This window comes from Gadus morhua, chromosome 17, assembly GCF_902167405.1.
Source record: "Gadus morhua chromosome 17, gadMor3.0, whole genome shotgun sequence".
In the NCBI taxonomy this organism is placed as follows: Eukaryota; Metazoa; Chordata; class Actinopteri; order Gadiformes; family Gadidae; genus Gadus; species Gadus morhua.
Genome location: NC_044064.1, coordinates 13176288 through 13196442, shown reverse-complemented (window position 1 = coordinate 13196442; position 20155 = coordinate 13176288). Strand labels below are relative to the sequence as shown.

Below are 20155 nucleotides of genomic sequence, written 5' to 3'. Positions count from 1 at the left end.
GGACACGTTAAGGCTGATCCCTCAGCTTCACTCCCTGCCATGACACCTACGCCGGCTTCCGAGAACACTGCTGCTTTGGACCATGCCCGGTTCCCGTCTACTGGACTTCGGCTGGCTGCTCCAGATAAGTTTTCCGGAGACTCAGGGGACTGTAGGCCATTTTTGGTGCTCTGTGACTTACATTTTAAACACAACCCAGCTGCATTTGTGTCCGACCAGGCTAGAATAGCTTTTGTTATGTCCCATTTGACGGGTAGAGCGGCAGCATGGGCAACGGCAGAATGGTCCAGAGACTCAATTGTTTGCCAAACACTCTCCAGGTTCACTGACACCATGAGCCGAGTTTTTGATCACTCCTCCCCAGCTAGGGAGGCGTCCAGGGTGCTAATGCAAATTAAACAGCACAATCGGCCAGTCACAGACTATGCCATTGAATTCAGGACTTTGGCTGCAGACAGTGGGTGGAACGACCCTGCCTTAATTGATGCCTTCATGAATGGACTCACAGACTCCATCAAAGACCAGTTGGCGCCCCTAGAGCTTCCCACCGATCTGGATATAATAATCTCCATGGCCACTCGCATAGACAACCGTCTTCAAGAGAGGCGCAGAGAAAGACTGCGCACTTCTGCTCCCTTTCCCAGGACGGCCTGGACGCCACAGCTCCAGCCTCAACCTTCTCCGGGGAGACCAGCGCTCACTAAGGTTCCTGAGGAGCCCATGCAGTTGGGCAGGGCTAAGGTCACACCCGAGGAGCGACAGCGTCGTAAACATGAGGGTTGCTGCTTCTACTGTGGCCAACCAGACCATCAGTGGTCATCATGCCCAGCAAAAGGGCAGGCTCGCCGGTGAGGAGGAGAGCGCTGGCGAGCCGACCCCCTGTCTTCAACTTCCCTTCTCGTCCCCTGACTCAAGTCCAGGTATCTGCTCATTACAAGACTCTCACTCGGAAGGTGCTGGTAGACTCTGGAGCGGATGTAGATCTCTTGGACTGGGGTATGGTTAAAAGGCTTAGCATTAAGACTGAGATCTTGCCTCGACCCATCACAGCCAGGGCTCTAGATGGTAAAATCTTATTCAATGTCACCCATGTCACAGAACCCATCACACTTACGTTCGCCGATAAACACACAGAAGACATAAGGTTCCATTTATTCAACTCAGCACTGTACCCACTCATATTAGGCTTCCCATGGCTGACCAGACATAACCCCCATATAGACTGGAGATCGGGCAGGATCAAGGAGTGGGGATTAGATTGCCGCGAGTTGTGTTTTAGAGACAATACTGGTAAGGTAGACCAGGTTCACGAGACCGACACTAGTCTAACTGTCAATCATGTCCAGACCAAGACTGAACCAATCGAGCATGATTGTGACTCTGACTTCCCAGATTTCACCAAGGTGCCGCCATGTTTTCTTGATCTTAAAGAGGCGTTCAACAAGGCTAAGGCCACATCACTTCCCCCACATAGGCCCTATGACTGTGCCATAGACTTGTTCCCAGGGGCTCCCATCCCCAAGGGCAGACTGTACTCTCTTTCAGGTCCTGAGAAGGAGGCCATGACTGAATACATCAAATCCTCGGTGAAGGCTGGGTTGATTCGGCCTTCCTCCTCACCGGCGGGAGCCGGATTCTTCTTTGTAGGGAAGAAAGATGGGTCTCTCAGGCCCTGTATCGACTATGCTCCATTGAATGAAATCACTGTTAAAAACAGGTACCCCCTCCCACTCATCTCCTCTGCTTTTGAACTTTTACAGGACGCCAAAATATTCACTAAGCTAGATCTCCGTAATGCTTACCATTTGGTTCGAATCAGGGAGGGGGACGAATGGAAAACAGGTTTCAACACACCTCATGGACATTATGAGTATCTTGTGATGCCTTTCGGCTTAACTAATGCACCTGGTGTCTTCCAAGCTTTTGTAAATGATGTGCTTAGAGATTATTTGAACAGATTTGTTTTTGTATATGTGGATGACATTTTGATATTTTCCCCTGATGAAGAGGCTCATGTCCAGCACGTCCGACAGGCCCTCCAGAAGCTTCTGGAAAATCAATTGTTTGTGAAAGCTGAGAAATGCGAATTTCATGTGAACACTACCTCATTCCTAGGGTTCATCATCTCAGAGAATAAGGTCCAGATGGACCCTAGCAAGGTCAGTGCTGTGGTCAATTGGTCTACTCCAACCAGCTGCAAAAAGTTGCAACAGTTCTTAGGGTTCGCTAACTTTTACCGGAGGTTTGTTCGAAATTTCGGTGCCATTGCGTCCCCTTTGCATGCTCTCACCTCTTCCAAGGTTCCGTTTGTGTGGAATCCTCAGGCGGAGCGAGCCTTCCAACAGCTGAAGGAAAGGTTCACCACGGCTCCCATACTCACGGTTCCAGACCCGCGACGGCAGTTTGTGGTGGAGGTGGATGCCTCAAATGTCGGCATTGGAGCCATTCTGTCACAGAAGTCGGCCAAGGACAACAAACTCCACCCTTGTGCCTTCTTCTCACGTAAATTGACTCCAGCTGAGAAGAACTACGACATAGGCAACAAGGAACTTTTAGCAGTCAAAGTTGCATTAGAGGAATGGAGGCACTGGTTGGAGGGGGCGGAGCAGCCTTTTTTGGTCTGGACGGACCATAAAAATCTTGAGTACTTAAGGAATGCCAAGAGACTTAACTCTCGCCAGGCCAGGTGGTCCCTCTTTTTCAATCGCTTTAACTTCTCACTTTCTTACAGACCTGGGTCCCAAAATACCAAGCCTGATGCTCTGTCCCGTCTGTATGATCCTGAGCCTGCTGCCAAGGAACCTGAACATATCCTACCACTTAACAGTGTGGTAGGAGGAGTTACATGGCAAATAGAATCAGAGGTGAAGAGTGCTAATGGGGTGAGCCCGGCACCTAGTGGTTGTCCTCAAGACCGGTTGTTTGTCCCAGTGTCCCTCCGTCCACAGGTTATCCACTGGGCTCACACGTCGGTGCTCACCTGTCATCCAGGGGTAAGAAGAACTGTGTTTTTCATTAAGCAGAGGTTCTGGTGGCCGGCCATGGAAAGAGCAGTCAAGGAGTACGTGGGGGCTTGTCCGATCTGTGCACAAAACAAATTCTCTTCCAGAGCACCGATGGGACTGCTTCAGCCTCTCCCTGTCCCACACCGCCCCTGGTCAGATATATCCATGGACTTCGTCACCGGTCTCCCCTACTCGGAAGGTAACACCACTGTGCTGACGGTGGTAGACAGGTTTTCTAAAATGGCTCATTTCATTGCTCTACCCAAGCTCCCCTCAGCCAAAGAAACAGCAGACGTTATGATGAACAATGTTTTCAGGCTCCATGGGTTCCCCAGAGACATTGTATCGGATCGTGGACCGCAGTTTATTTCCAAGTTTTGGAAGGAGTTCTGCCATCTCCTAGGTGCCACCGTCAGTCTCACTTCCGGTTATCATCCTCAGTCTAATGGTCAGACTGAGAGGCTTAACCAGGAGCTGGAGACCTGCCTCCGCTGCTTAGTCTCACAGAACCAGGCCTCCTGGAGTAAGCACCTCACATGGGTAGAATATGCCCACAACACACTTCCACCCTCTGCTACCGGGCTCTCACCCTTTCAGTGTGCTTATGGATATCAGCCTCCGTTGTTTCAAGAGACAGAGGGTGAACGTACCATGCCATGGTACGTCGCTGCCACCGCATCTGGGCTGCGGCTCGCAGGGTCCTGCTGCGTAGCGCCACAAGGATGAAGAGTGTTGCAGATCGGCAACGTCGGCCTGCTCCATGCTACAGGCCAGGTCAGAAAGTCTGGCTGGCCACCAAGGACTTGCCTCTCCACGTCATGTCACGTAAGCTAGCTCCCAAGTTTATTGGTCCATTCCCAGTGTCCAATGTGGTTAATCCTGTGTCTGTGAGGTTAAAACTCCCCAGGTCTCTGAAAGTACATCCCACATTCCATGTCAGCAAGGTCAAACCACTCACCGAGAGCACCTTGGTTCCCGCCTCCAAGCCCCCACCCCCACCCCGGATTGTGGATGGCGGTCCAACATACACTGTCAAAAGGCTTTTGGCTGTCCGTAAGAGAGGACGAGGGAGGCAGTTCCTGGTGGATTGGGAGGGTTATGGCCCAGAGGAGAGGTCTTGGATCCCATCCAGTTTCGTGGTGGATCGATCCTTAATAGAGGACTTTGACAGGCAATATCTTCAGGTGCCTGGGCCGTCAGGAGCCGTCCTTAGAAAGGGGGGTACTGTCATGTCACGCAAAGTTTGTTAATTCTGTTGAGCCAAGTTAATACCACTCATGTCATTCACTTCCTGTTTTATTTTGTAGTTCCCTTTTCCCTCTCGTTTCAGGCACTTGACTTTCTCAACTGTGATTGCCTCCCCGGTCTCTGATTCGTCTCACCTGTGTTCCCCTCCCTCATGTATAAATAGCCCTTGTTTTCCTTTGTCTAATGTCAGTTCGTCTTGCGTCCCTAGCGTATTGTCAAGCCTCAGGATTTGTTCGTTTTTGACACTTGCAGACACTACTGTATTTAACTGTTTTGTATACTCCTAAGCGAGCACCTTTTGGTTATAGTTTTGTATCCTCCATGAGAGCGTTCTTTGTTACCTTTTTCTAGTAAAGCGTTTTGGTTTAAACATACTGCCGTCTTCTGAGTTTTGCTTCTGAGTCCTGGTCCCTGAGTCAAGTCGTGACAATGCGGTGCTTATTATATTTTTGGGGTTCCGGGTCATAAGCAGTGGTGGGTAAAGGCATTTAATCATATTGGAAATGTTATTCTACATCAACCCTTGTGGTCAAGCAAGGTCTAGGTTCTTAATAGCTTCATAATGACTTAATGTCTTATTGTTGGGATCGGGATTGTAAAACTTTGTTCAATATACATTCCTGATGCACTTATTCACCTAATGCAGTTTTCTATGTCTAACGTGCATCAAATGTGACTTTGTATACTTCATTCTGTAAGTTTATAGTAAATCAGGTTTTTGGGAATTTCCTTAATAAAATAAATATCATTGATTGAACATCGTTTGTTAAGCTTCTATCACATCAGCCACATTAAAAGAGCTTTATATATTAGCTTTTAACCCTCAAAGGGTGTTCGTTTTTTTGTTACACAGGAGGTGCTGCTGGGTCTGGTGGACCCATTGCATTTTAGGCCTTTTAATTCAACATAATCTAACTTTTTTTTTTTAAATACTCACCAAATGGTTACTTCAACCCAATTGCAAGTAATATAAACAACACATATGTTAAATTTGTTCCCTTTACCTTTGTTAAATCACATTTATGAATAGAGGGGCCACTCGTTTTTGTTTATTTTCGTATTAGCATGTAATAAAATAAGGAAATGCATCATAAAACAGGCATAACTGGGAAATTATCAACATCATTAGAAATTGAAACACTCAATAACATCTGTCTGAACAACACATTAAATCCTTTGAACACAGCCATTATACGTATATCAGTCTATACCACACATGAGGGGCAGAGTCTCACTGTGTGTATTGCATATGTATTTTTTGCACTGGTTGCATGTATATTGTGTTTTATATTATTATGTATTATGTATATTGTGTATTTGTCTTTTACGTTTCGGAGCTGGCTGATGCTGATCCTCCTCTTCAAACTCAGTGTCAGACTCTGAATTTTCAGAAATGTTATCCTCACTTTCTGAAACTGTTTCCTCTGCATCACCATCAAAACCCTCTGTCTCTTCAAATATCAACTGTAAGGCAGTCTGAACAGAGAATCGCTTTGCCATCTTGATCAGTTGTGGTATGGAACCACGCCGACAGAGATTTTTTATAGTGTCAGATCCCCAAGCTTGGTTCCCGCAAGACAGAGGGTGAAATGTGTGGGAATATGGGTGTAGATAGTGTTGGGTGCTCCAATGTTGCAACCTTGTGCGGGAACAGTGGGTGCACACTAGGTTTAAAAAATATTACTGTACTTTGTATCTTCTCACTCCAACTGGTCGTGAAAGATGTGTTGGTTAACCGAATTGGACTATAGAGTTGATGTGGGTTCTTCGACTGAACTTAGCTTGTAATCATAGGCCAGTTGGATTGATGTAGAAAACGAACAAAGGGCATAAACGTGTGGGTACATTTTAACCCGACACTTTAGCGGTAGAAGTTACCGATTTTCCAGTGTCCCTTAAAATATCCAGCTATATACACGACAAAAACAGTGTGCTATCCAAAGACACTATTGTTTGTCTTGTTGTGAGGCCACACAAACGAGAGGATTGGCAATTTAGAAATTTGAGATGGTGAACATTTAGACGTCATCGTCATCATCGTCATCATCGTCATCATCGTCATCATCATCATCATCATCATCATCCATATCTGGGTCTATTTTACCGGACAGCACATCTTCGACCCACTGTTCCAGTTCATCAGCTGTGGGCATGTCGTCCTGGTCGTCCATTTCCATCCACACACTGTCGGCCTGTGAGCGGAGAAACCAACCAATAAAGCTTCAGGAGCACACTTGAGTACAATGCAGAACAGCCCTGATCCTACATTTGGGGACTCGCTCACATCAAACACCTCTATACCTTAGAGCTCAGCCAATGAGTTAATCTTTACCCAAGTCTTATCAAATAGATTCATTTCGGGGGAGGGGGGGTAACATCATGTATGAACTGCATTACAGAGCTAAATAAAATGGACACGACCTGACTTGCTCCCGTTTAAGCTCTGGGAACAGGTAAGGACGGGAAAAGTGGGAATCTGGCCATCCAATTCCGAACTGGAAATCTGTCATCCTGTCGTGTGTTGGGCCGGGAACAAGCCTGCGTCAGCAGTAAGTCCGTAAACAAGCATGTGTCCAGGCCCGCACACAGGCCCGCACGCAGGCCCGGATATAGCAAATACTACAATTAGTACTATTATTTTCCTTTGTGATTTCTGCAGGGTGATAATCAAACAAGCTTAGACTTAAAGAAATATCTACTGGTACCCCAACTTCTACTAGTGAACAGATGTAAAAGAATCCAAGAACCGAACAATGGAATATGAACAGTAGTTGCTCCATAAGCTGGAGAACAGAGGAGCATATTTTTAATTAGTCACACATAACCGTGCCAACCAATTTCTGCTTAAATTACTAAAATAATATCAAGATGACATTAACTTGGAGACATTAGATGGTTTTACGCGCGAGCACCAGCAGGCAGAGGTCAAACTGTTCACGAGCCGCAACAGGTGACCTCATTACCACCTAATTAGTCAGACGACATGCAGGTGGGGAACCTGGGGTGGCCTTGGTAAAAGTGAGAGAGTACATTTTCCCGCCAATACATAACACAAGACATTATTAGATGTCACCAGATGTATTGTATGAATCTGAATCTGAATGTGTTGTACAAATACACAAATACACACAAATACGCAACCATAGACCCACACACACATTTAATGTTTGCTTATTTTTATTCATCTGGACCTTGGTTCCAATCGTTTTTTTCTGCTGATGCAGGTTGGTGTGGGAATGAAGTGTAACTTGTAGAGATTGTATAAAAATCCACATGTTGTAACTATACTATATATTGAGTGGAAACAAAACAAAAAAGGACGGATATGATGGGCTGTATAATACACCCACAGGACACCTGGCATAATATGTTCCAAACTATGCCAGGTGAATCAGAAACCTGGGAACACGGGTGTGACGATGTGGTAATTAACAGGTATATATAGCAGCAATTACATTTGATCTTTCCTAATGAGGGCATGCGCGTCCAACACCTTTGAACAGCCAAGTGCACCATTTAGCTTTGGTTTTGGCACAGTTGACAGGAGTCCAACAGGTTGAGCTGGTAGTCCCAGTAGGTATGTACATCATTCCAGTAGACCGTAGTACACGGATGTGGTAGTATTCTAATGTCATATTAAGAGCTGAAGTATGTGCCTCGGGGACTTTAAGATTCTGTGTGTGCGTGTGTGTCTGTTCGTCTGTGTCATCAAGAATACCTGTTTGCTGTCATAAACCATTTACTCATGAAAAGTTTTTAAACAGACAACAACCTAATTGTGAGGTGTCAAACAGGTGTAAAGTTTTACCGGTGATAAATGATCTACCCGTGTCACCACGACGAGGTGAAGTGGGTGTCCAGAGGGTACGGCAGCCTATGGAATCCAGAAATCTCAGGAGTCCTGGCAATGTCATAGTTTTGACAATAATGGCTTAATGACAATCCTGAGAATCCAAATCAAGGTCCAAGACTGCTGTGTTGCTCTCCCTTGCCTTCTCGCTCTTTCCCCATCAAAGCCTCTCTCTCTCTCTCTCTCTCTCTCTCTCTCTCTCTCTCTCTCTCTCTCTCTCTCTCTCTCTCTCTCTCTCTCTCTCTCTCTCTCTCTCTCTCTCTCTTTGTGTTTCTGTGTCTGATGCATGCAGTACAATACACACATGGTCGCCATGTCTGCCATGGCGGTAACCATGACGGTGACCATGAAAGTGGCTGTGGTTAAGGACCTGCCTAGTGTTGACTCGTAGGGAGGAAACACTTTGCAATTATGGTCTTTCCCTAAGTTGCACCTCTGCCTCTCTCTTTCTTCCTTCCTCGTTCTTTCCCTCTTGCTCTCTTTCTCTTTTGCTCTCTCTCTCTCTCTCTCTCTCTCTCTCTCTCTCTCTCTCTCTCTCTCTCTCTCTCTCTCTCTCTCTCTCCACCGTGCTCTTTAACAGCCCCTCTCTCTCTGACTTTGATGTGACTCTCCCCAGGTATGTCGGGGGTCCCTGACTGCTGCATCTGTCTGAGGGGACTCACCCGGCCCGTCAAGCTCCCCTGCCCCCACGCATTCTGCCTGGCCTGCATCGGAGAGTACTGGAGGATCACTGGCTGCCGCCAGCGATCCTGGCGGCAGCCAGGATATGACAAAGATGAGGAGGGAGCTAATTTGTTCAGCTGATATAGTTGTGATCAACCCTAGTTCAAAACTATGTTTTATGTCGTAAAATGTTGATGATGTATCTGTTGAATTATTTCTATTTTGTTTTCTACACATTTATGTTTGTTCTATTCATCACTGATTACATGCTATTAATCAGTAGGTAATTCACCTAACCAGACTGCCCCAAGAAGGGAAAACAGTGTTACAACGTGGTTGTGACAGCAACCATCATAAACCACAAATGTGTTTTTGTATATTTTATTTATTGTTGTGTAAATAATTGATGTATGAAATATTTTTATTTTTATTTTTACTTGATATGTCAGAAGGCCTATCAAGCATATGGTATTTAAAGTATTAATATGTAAAATACCCCAATAAGACCAATAAACGATTTTTTGATAGCTTGGGTATGGCTTGAACAAAACTGAAAACGTGGATCAAACCATTGTATCCTTAAAATACTTAGTAGGCCTATATCGTTAACCACAAGGTGGCGGCCAATGGGCACAGCAATGGTAGCGTGTAGTTTCGTGTTGGTAGGCCTACCTTTAATTTTAAGTCTGACGAAGGGTTAGAATGGTCTTGGGGGCATATATAAAGAAGATAAGGGATCTGGTGGGTTAGGTCTAACCTGCTCTGCACGCTCTACACGCTACTCTACACGCTTTCATTTGTTAGGCAAACAATAAACAAATGATGCGTGAGGCCATCGACCTCCCATCGTTCCATCGGGCCTAACGCATCTGATGAGGAGGAGACAAAAGTTATGTCTGGGAAGAGCATTTGCACAGAAATGAAACCAAAGGCGTTTACTGTGGCCTATAAAGGGAAGAGTCCCTGTGTACCTGTAGTGCACTGCCAATGAAAAGGGAGAGAGACAATGGACACCATGGGAGATCTTCACGGGGATAACCCAAGGGCGAATGAAAGGTAATCGTTCTCTATATTAAGTCATATTGTTATTTATATAGGGCCTACTGCATTTGCACTGCGGTTGTGGCCAAATTAGGCTACATTTTTCATTTTGTAAAGTTTAAACTTTAGAAATGCAAATCATCAGCGTTAGGCTACCATTAGAGAATAAACACAATTTATATCGACAGGTCTGCTAAATTGAGGTTGTTCTTATAAAAATCCGTGACAATTGGTCGAGGTCTGAATAACTGCAATTGAGATGAAAAGGTAAAGACGACCTGGTGTGCACTCCGCTGTCAAACTGATTCAAAGAGCCAGTTTTATTTGTTAACGTCGTAATGGCTCATATCGTCATCATAGCAAGCTATGGATCTTTTTTGACTGTTACTGGAAGAAGACCCGAATTAAAAAAGAAATGGGTAAAAAGACGTTTTGCCGTTCTCCCCATACACTATGGTAAAGTGTCTCTATGCTGCGAACCCAGGTGTAACCTATAATAATACTTAGTAAACTTAGTAGACCATGATACAAGTAGCCTTTACCTAGTATAACAACACGTCCGCGTCCGAGTGAGGTTGAGGCTTCCCGGTCACCGATAGTATAAAGATACAATGTGGGGCGGATTTCATATAGGTCTACAACATTGCTTATAGTGCTTTAGTGTTGACAATAAAGCTGACTTTGACTTTTTGACTTTGACTTATTATGAGGTCGTCGCGTCGGCGTTGGTCGTAACCATGGGGATACCACGCCCCACTCCTTCCTGAAAGTCAAAGCAAAGCGCAATATGTATTTAATATTTCAAAGCTGAAACAATGGGTTCACCGTCACTTCAACTTTGTGCGTGCTAGTAACTAATAAGCTCTATTGTATACATAATAGAGTGGGTAATTGCAGTCGTTCAATTATATTGTATGAAAGGCCAATGCAAATAGGCGTTTTAAGAACCTGGGGCCGGATTCACAAAGCATTCTTAAGAGAAAAAAAAAAATTGTAATTATATTTATATTGAAACTTTAAATCTCTGACCGTATATTGACTTCACTGATATTGCACCATTTCCTCCCTCACATAGTTTCTTCCTATTATATTGTTATTGTATATTATTTTTTGCAAATTAGTATATTATATTGTATTGTCATACTGTCATTTAAACTTAACAGTGTATTTATATTTCGTACTGTTCTTTCGGTTTTGTGTTCTTTAACAATAAGTTAAGTGTGGAGTGTTGTCGGCTACTTTGAGAGCAAAGGGTTAACCGAAGTCAAATTCCTTGTTTGTTACGCAAACCTGAATCTGAATCGGTTTATTTTGGCTGCATCACTATAACCATTGCTATGAGCCAATCACTACGAGCATTATATTCGGTGTATTCATTACATTAGAACTATGAATATTGTTTGCTAAAGCACCGTGTTTTGGTGTTATCACACTAATATCGTCATTCATAGTAGTAACGATACATATATTCTCGGCATAGCCTCATGTCTCTGCGCCCCATCCTGGACCCGGCCCGTTCCGCGCAGCCCTCGGGCCTCAGCCTGCCCGTAGAGAGGCACCTGAGCTGCCCCATCTGCAATGACCTGTTCTCGGATCCCGTCACCACCTGCTGCGGCCACTCCTTCTGCAAGGCCTGCCTGAACTGCAACGCCATCTACAGTGACAACAGCTGCCCGACCTGCAAGCAGCACCTAGGCCGCATCCCCGATGTCAACGTCGTGCTGAAGGGACTCCTGCAGGACCTGGACCAGGCCCGGCTGGAGGCCAGGGGCCAAATGGCCGAGGGGTCCGCCGGGAGGCCCCGAGAGGTGGTCTGCGACGTCTGCATTGGGCCCGGGGCCCGCAGGGCCCTGAAGTCGTGCCTGGTGTGTCTGATGTCGTACTGCCGGGCCCACCTCGAGGGCCACGACAGTAGGAACCGCATGAGGGGCCACAGGATGGTGGCGCCTGTGGAGAACCTGGACGACAGGGCCTGCCCGGAGCACGGGCGGCCCCTGGAGCTCTACTGCCGCGACAGCGGCCGCTGCATCTGCGTGCTCTGTGTGGAGGAGGGGCTGGAGGTTGTTTCCTTGGAGACGATGTGGGAGGAGAAAAGGGTGAGGGTTTTGGAAGATCTCACATGTTTGAGTTTTAATGTTGTCATTTTGCAGTCATGAGTCGCTTTTATCTATCGTGACTTTCAGAGAAATGCCATTGAGGAGTAGATAGGGGTTAGGACATCTGGCTCTAAGTTGCTGACAGGTGGACTATGGGAATTGGGGATCAAAGCCAGTATCTTTCTGCTTGGAGTCAAACACCCCAGCCGCTTGACTTACCCGCAATCTAAGATGGTTTGAGAGTGTCTGATCAGTGACTTTCTTCCACCAAATCAGGCAACACAGAGATGGAGCCTATGGCCCACAGGTTTGCAGTGTTATGAATGTTATGAGCTGGTTGGTGGCTACGCTAATTGTAACCCTCTGGAAAGTTACCGCATATCGCCAAAGATGTCGCCCAAAGAGAACGAAACAGAAATCCCACTTTAAATAATACACAATGCAAATTGGTTCGGTACAACATTGACCTTGAAAGCTGTTGAGGACCACTATCAGTATTGAGTGAAAAGTGATGTTATACTCCGGCTTTATATGGGAGTCAAAATTGAGATGTTCTTCTTTCTCCCTGAAGGGCCAGCTGAACTACCTCGAGGTTACGTTTCAGGGGGGGATTGCGAGACGGCGAAACAAGCTGCAGGAAATCCGTTCCTCGATCAGGGTTTCCCAGGTGAGGAAAGTTATGTATTTTTAAAGGAGAGATCTTGGGATTGAATTTACAATTGTTGAGGCAGACTTGAGATAGTGTTGCTTCCTTTTGAAAAGTAAAAAAAAAACAATAATACAGAGGCTTCAGTTGTTGTCAGTCATGTATAAATCGCTTTCATCCGGTTAAAACAGGCAAACAAAAAAGTATGACATGTTCTGATCTGAAGTATGTTGTTGTGGTTCTTGTAAGTAGCAAATGCTACTGGCATGAATAATGAACAAAATAAATCATCCAAATAATAATCACGGTCCTTCCTTTGTGTTTCTTTCAGGATCACTTACGTAGCGAGAGGACGGATATCGACGGCACTCTGTCATCCCTCATTTCCTACGTGGAGAACGCCAAAAGACATGCTCTCCTGCCCATGGACGTGAGGAGTCAGGCGGCGGAGAGGCAGGCCGAGGAATTGAAGGAGCAGCTCAACAACGAGATAGGGGAACTGAGGAGGAACATCTCGGACCTGAGGCGCATTTCTGACACAGAGGATCATATTTACTTCCTACAGGTGAAAGAGGCAATTTTGTGTAAATGTAGCTCATTCTGTGTCAGCCATTGTCTCTGATTAAACCGTTACAGTAAAGTAAATGACTTTTTTCTACTCCTTTAGAATTATCCATCCACCACGGTCCTAGAAGAGGAAAACAACCTAACAGAGATAGCACTCGATGCATCCACCTCCTTCGGCACCTTCCGAAGTATCAGAAAAAACCTGATGGATGAAATTCTCGACAAACTGGAGTTATTGACTCCAATCGGTAAGAAAGTGGTTGGAAGATTAGCCTATAAGAAGATAAATAACTTAATTTAAGTTAATTTAATTCTTCTGATTTCCCTACATAGAACTGCAGAGGATCGTGAAGTTTGCAGGTAATTTTACCTTTCTTTATTATTCTACTCCAATTTAGTTTGTTGGGTTATTTCTCAATTCAAGAATTCAAGGCACTGTTAGCATTGATGTCGTTTTGGCTAACTTCCTGTCCATTTTTGCAGTTAACATTCCCCTCCCTCATCACCACGTCATGACTCCTGTCCTCTTTTTTCTTGGCATCCTTCTTATCATCTTTATTTTATTCTGTCTTTTTGCGTGTTGAGTCGCGGATCCCTCTCTCCTACTGGGTGAAGTGGGAACGGGAACTAGAATATATTTTTCTGCGAGAAAGACCTGAATGACCCTTGTTAGGCCGTGTTCACATCTAGCGTTTTTTCAAATCTGCCAGCGCTTGTTTTACATTATATTCCTATGGAGCAGAGTGTTTCTGGACAAAGTCACAGCCGTTTTTTTAAACGCCTCTCCCAGCGTTTTCTTCTGCCATACGGAGCGTTAAAAAAAGTTCAACTTTCAGGAAGAGAGCGGCCGGCGTCAGGCGTCTTTTGGGCAACTGACCAATCACAAGCGGAACATTGACACTTCGTTACGAAGGAAAATCTCAACTGTCAAAACAAGAAACAATGGCGGACAAATCACTCGGGAAAGGGCCGGTTGAGCAATTAATAGTTTTAATCACAGAATATGTTGAGATCTACGACATGCCTAATGGGCTCTCGCCTGGATACGTAGTAGGCGAGTAACGTCGGGTCTAGAATGGGTTCGCTGTTAGGCGATAGAAAAAAACCGCTCTCTGCGCTTTTAGGACAAAAAACGCAGCCAGCTTTTTTTTTGGTTGTAAAAACGGTCGGCTCAACTTTTTCCTATTACAAATAATGCTAGATGTGAACACGGCCTAACTGAAGAAACATTCTGAGCTGTCAAATCAGTGATGGCGGTCAGAGTATAGACCTATTCAAAACCTATATTAACAAAAAAAACCTCCGTATAAAATTTCCGTATAATGGATATTTCAACTTTACCAACTAATTCATTACTAATAACTACGAAAAGGAGCACAAAGGAAATAATCCTGGGACTTTTTGTGATATCCTTGATGCAGTTTTAATTGTGCACGTACAATGTTGTTGCAACAATGAGGTTTTTCTTCTAAAATTAATTGCGGAAGAATTAAACCCCCCAAAAATATTTTATTTTGCAGTGGACGTGAGGCTAGACCCCAGCACCGCTCACCCATGCTTAATCATATCCGCTGACGGCACGGAGGTACAAGATGGCGGCGGGCTTCAGGTAGTACCCATGGGTTCTCAAAGGTTCGACTTGTACGCATCCGTCCTCGGCCGGAACCGACTGACATCGGGCAAGGCCTACTGGCAGGTTGAGGTCGGCGACAAGTTGGGTTGGGATCTAGGTGTAACGACGGTGACCTCTCAACGGATAGGGAGGCTTGTGTTCGAGCCCGACGCCAACTACTGGGTGCTAACACATTACGATGGTGAGGGCTACACGGCAATGACGGCCCCGACCAAAAAGCTGGCCCTCATAGCCAAGCCCAAGATGGTAGGCGTCTTCCTGGATTACGAGGACGGCCTCGTGTCCTTCTACGACCTGACGTCCTCCTCGCACATATTCTCGTTCACGGCGTGCGTATTCAGTGGCGAGCTCCGCCCCTATTTCAGTCCCCATATGAGTTGGAGGAAAGCCGGCCTCTGGTCATCACCGCGGTGTAGGACCAGCTCTGGAATGATTACTATGCTAGTGTATACCAAATATACTGTATATGTAAACATAGAAAATACACATGGGTGGGTTTCAAACTGTGTCTCCACCCATTGGTAGCAGTTGGGGATTATTATGGTGGTGGGACGTTAATTTTCAATGCAAATATTCATATTCAATGCAAAATATATAAAGATGAGTTTCATTATTATGTTTGAAGACCGAAACCTGGAACAGTGTAACGATGAAAAATATCCATAGAGAGATAACTACCACCTTTGTAATGGTAATGGGAATGCGGTGCTTATTATATTTTTGGGGTTCCGGGTCATAAGCAGTGGTGGGTAAAGGCATTTAATCATATTGGAAATGTTATTCTACATCAACCCTTGTGGTCAAGCAAGGTCTAGGTTCTTAATAGCTTCATAATGACTTAATGTCTTATTGTTGGGATCGGGATTGTAAAACTTTGTTCAATATACATTCCTGATGCACTTATTCACCTAATGCAGTTTTCTATGTCTAACGTGCATCAAATGTGACTTTGTATACTTCATTCTGTAAGTTTATAGTAAATCAGGTTTTTGGGAATTTCCTTAATAAAATAAATATCATTGATTGAACATCGTTTGTTAAGCTTCTATCACATCAGCCACATTAAAAGAGCTTTATATATTAGCTTTTAACCCTCAAAGGGTGTTCGTTTTTTTGTTACACAGGAGGTGCTGCTGGGTCTGGTGGACCCATTGCATTTTAGGCCTTTTAATTCAACATAATCTAACTTTTTTTTTTAAATACTCACCAAATGGTTACTTCAACCCAATTGCAAGTAATATAAACAACACATATGTTAAATGTGTTCCCTTTACCTTTGTTAAATCACATTTATGAATAGAGGTGCCCCTCGTTTTTATTTATTTTCGTATTAGCATGTAATAAAATAAGGAAATGCATCATAAAACAGGCATAACTGGGAAATGATCAACATCATTAGAAATTGAAACATACTCAATAACATCTGTCTGAACAACACATTAAATCCTTTGAACACAGCCATTATACGTATATCAGTCTATACCACACATGAGGGGCAGAGTCTCACTGTGTGTGTATTGCATATGTATTTTTTGCACTGGTTGCATGTATATTGTGTTTTATATTATTATGTATTATGTATATTGTGTATTTGTCTTTTACGTTTCGGAGCTGGCTGATGCTGATCCTCCTCTTCAAACTCAGTGTCAGACTCTGAATTTTCAGAAATGTTATCCTCACTTTCTGAAACTGTTTCCTCTGCATCACCATCAAAACCCTCTGTCTCTTCAAATATCAACTGTAAGGCAGTCTGAACAGAGAATCGCTTTGCCATCTTGATCAGTTGTGGTATGGAACCACGCTGACAGAGATTTTTTATAGTGTCAGATCCCCAAGCTTGGTTCCCGCAAGACAGAGGGTGAAATGTGTGGGAATATGGGTGTAGATAGTGTTGGGTGCTCCAATGTTGCAACCTTGTGCGGGAACAGTGGGTGCACACTGTGGGTGCTCACACCAAGGGCCCATTCACCTGCTTTACTCTCCACACACACACACACACACACACACACACACACACACACACACACACACACACACACACACACACACACACACACACACACACACACACACACACACACACACACACACACACACACAGAGGAGAAAGGGAAAATGAGGGTGCACAGAACCTATGATTTCCACACTTAAACTAGCTCCGGGTCCACTGGACCCGAACACCCTGTGTGTAATATAAATGTGATGGGGGGGTATACAGGGGGGGGTCCTTGAATTTCTTTTCTGATTCATGTTCCTCACAGAAAATGAGCCAAAGCCAATGAATCTTAGTTCAAAAAAATAATTATTTGTATCACTTTTATAAAGCTAAAAACTGAAAACGGGTCCCACAGACCCGAACACCTTATGAGGGTTAAACAACACTCGAATCATGCAAGAAACGACATCGGTCGATTTTTAAATATTTTTTTATCCAAGTAAAATGTTGTTCTGAAAACAAACAGCAATGTATTCTGCAATTGTTCGAGTGGTCTCCTACTTTATTTAAGACCATGTCCAGCTAGGTTTAAAAAATATTACTGTACTTTGTATCTTCTCACTCCAACTGGTCGTGAAAGATGTTTTGGTTAACCGAATTGGACTATATAGTTGATGTGGGTTCTTCGACTGAACTTAGCTTGTAATCATAGGCCAGTTGGATTGATGTAGAAAACGAACAAAGGGCATAAACGTGTGGGTACATTTTAACCCGACACTTTAGCGGCAGAAGTTACCGATTTTCCAGTGTCCCTTAAAATATCCGGCTATATACACGACAAAAACAGTGTGCTATCCAAAGTCACTATTGTTTGTCTTGTTGTGAGGCCACACAAACGAGAGGATTGGCAATTTAGAAATTTGAGATGGTGAACATTTAGACATCATCGTCATCATCGTCATCATCGTCATCGTCATCATCGTCATCATCGTCATCATTATCGTCGTCATCATCATCATCATCATCATCATCATCATCCATATCTGGGTCTATTTTACCGGACAGCACATCTTCGACCCACTGTTCCAGTTCATCAGCTGTGGGCATGTCGTCCTGGTCGTCCATTTCCATCCACACACTGTCGGCCTGTGAGCGGAGAAACCAACCAATAAAGCTTCAGGAGCACACTTGAGTACAATGCAGAACAGCCTTGATCCTACATTTGGGGACTCGCTCACATCAAACACCTCTATACCTTAGAGCTCAGCCAATGAGTTAATCTTTACCCAAGTCTTATCAAATAGATTCATTTCGGGGGAGGGGGGGTAGCATCATGTATGAACCGCATTAGAGAGCTAAATAAAATGGACACGACCTGACGTGCCCCCGTTTAAGCTCTGGGAACAGGTAAGGACGGGAAAAGTGGGAATCTGGCCATCCAATTCCGAACTGGAAATCTGTCATCCTGTCGTGTGTTGGGCCGGGAACAAGCCTGCGTCAGCAGTAAGTCCGCAAACAAGCATTTGTCCAGGCCCGCACACAGGCCCGCACGCAGGCCCGGATATAGCAAATACTACAATTAGTACTATTATTTTCCTTTGTGATTTCTGTAGGGTGATAATCAAACAAGCTTAGACTTTAAGAAATATCTACTGGTGCCCCAACTTCTACTCGTGAACAGATATAAAATAATCCAAGAACCGAACAATGGAATATGAACAGTAGTTGCTCCATAAGCTGGAGAACAGAGGAGCATATTTTTAATTAGTCACACATAACCGTGCCAACCAATTTCTGCTTAAATTACTAAAAGAATATCAAGATGACATTAACTTGGAGACATTAGATGGTTTTACACGCGAGCACCAGCAGGCAGAGGTCAAACTGTTCCCGAGCCGCAACAGGTGACCTCATTACCACCTAATTAGTCAGACGACATGCAGGTGGGGAACCTGGGGTGGCCTTGGTAAAAGTGAGAGAGTACATTTTCCCGCCAATACATAACACAAGACATTATTAGATGTCACCAGATGTATTGTATGAATCTGAATCTGAATGTGTTGTACAAATACACAAATACACACAAATACACAACCATAGACCCACACACACATTTAATGTTTGCTTATTTTTATTCATCGGGACCTTGGTTCCAATCGTTGTTTTCTGCTGATGCAGGTTGGTGTGGGAATGAAGTGTAACTTGTAGAGATTGTATAAAAATCCACATGTTGTAACTATATCTATTGAGTGGAAACAAAACAAAAAAGGACGGATATGATGGGCTGTATAATACACCCACAAGACACCTTGCATAATATGTTCCAAACTATGCCAGGTGAATCAGATACCTGGGAACACGGGTGTGACGATGTGGTAATTAACAGGTATATATAGCAGCAATTACATTTGATCTTTCCTAATGAAGGCATGCGCGTCCAACACCTTTGAACAGCCAAGTGCACCATTTAGTTTTGGTTTTGGCACAGTTGACAGGAGTCCAACAGGTTGAGCTGGTAGTCCCAGTAGGTATGTACATCATTCCAGTAGACCGTAGTACACGGATGTGGTAGTATTCTATTGTCATATTAAGAGCTGAAGTATGTGCCTCGGGGACTTTAAGATTCTGTGTGTGCGTGTGTGTCTGTTCGTCTGTGTCATCAAGAATACCTGTTTGCTGTCATGAACCATTTACTGATGAAAAGTTTTTAAATAGACAACAACCTAATTGTGAGGTGTCAAACAGGTTTAAAGTTTTACCGGTGATAAATGATCTACCCATGTCACCACGACGAGGTGAAGTGGGTGTCCAGAGGGTACGGCAGCCTATGGTATCCAGAAATCTCAGGAGTCCTGGCAATGTCATAGTTTTGACAATAATGGCTTAATGACAATCCTGAGAATCCAAATCAAGGTCCAAGACTACTGTGTTGCTCTCCCTTGCCTTCTCGCTCTTTCCCCATCAAAGCCTCTCTCTCTCCATCTCTCTCTCTCTCTCTCTCTCTCTCTCTCTCTCTCTCTCTCTCTCTCTCTCTCTCTCTCTCTCTCTCTCTGTCTCTCTCTCTCTCTCTCTCTCCTATTTCTCTCCCTCCTATCCATGTCTCTCTCTCCTTACATTTGTCCTGCGTGCTCTCTCTCCTTCCATCTCTTTTTCCCTTCCCTCTCTCGCCCTCTCCCATCCTCTCCCCTTCCATCTCTCTCTCTCTCTCTCTCTCTCTCTCTCTCTCTCTCTTTCTCTCTCTCTCTCTCTGTCTCTCTCTCTCTCTCTCTCTCTCTCTCTCTCTCTCTCTCTCTCTCTCTCTCTCTCTCTCTCTCTCTCTCTCTCTCTCTCTCTCTCTCTCTCTCTCTCTCTCTCTCTCTCTCTTTGTGTTTCTGTGTCTGATGCATGCAGTACAATACACACATGGTCGCCATGTCTGCCATGGCGGTAACCATGACGGTGACCATGAAAGTGGCTGTGGTTAAGGACCT

General features: G+C 44.5%; 1 protein-coding gene across 1 annotated transcript; it reads left to right on the top strand.

Annotated features, from left to right (window-relative positions):
* The first annotated feature begins 11291 nt into the window (after positions 1-11291).
* Positions 11292-15777, top strand: LOC115529953 (E3 ubiquitin-protein ligase TRIM21-like). Its single transcript, XM_030339099.1, has 6 exons — positions 11292-11928; positions 12413-12570; positions 12881-13114; positions 13217-13364; positions 13450-13476; positions 14637-15777. The coding sequence occupies exons 1-6, from the start codon at positions 11292-11294 to the stop codon at positions 15272-15274; spliced, it is 1842 nt and encodes a 613-aa protein (XP_030194959.1). The 3' UTR covers positions 15275-15777.
* Positions 15778-20155: the final 4378 nt, after the last annotated feature.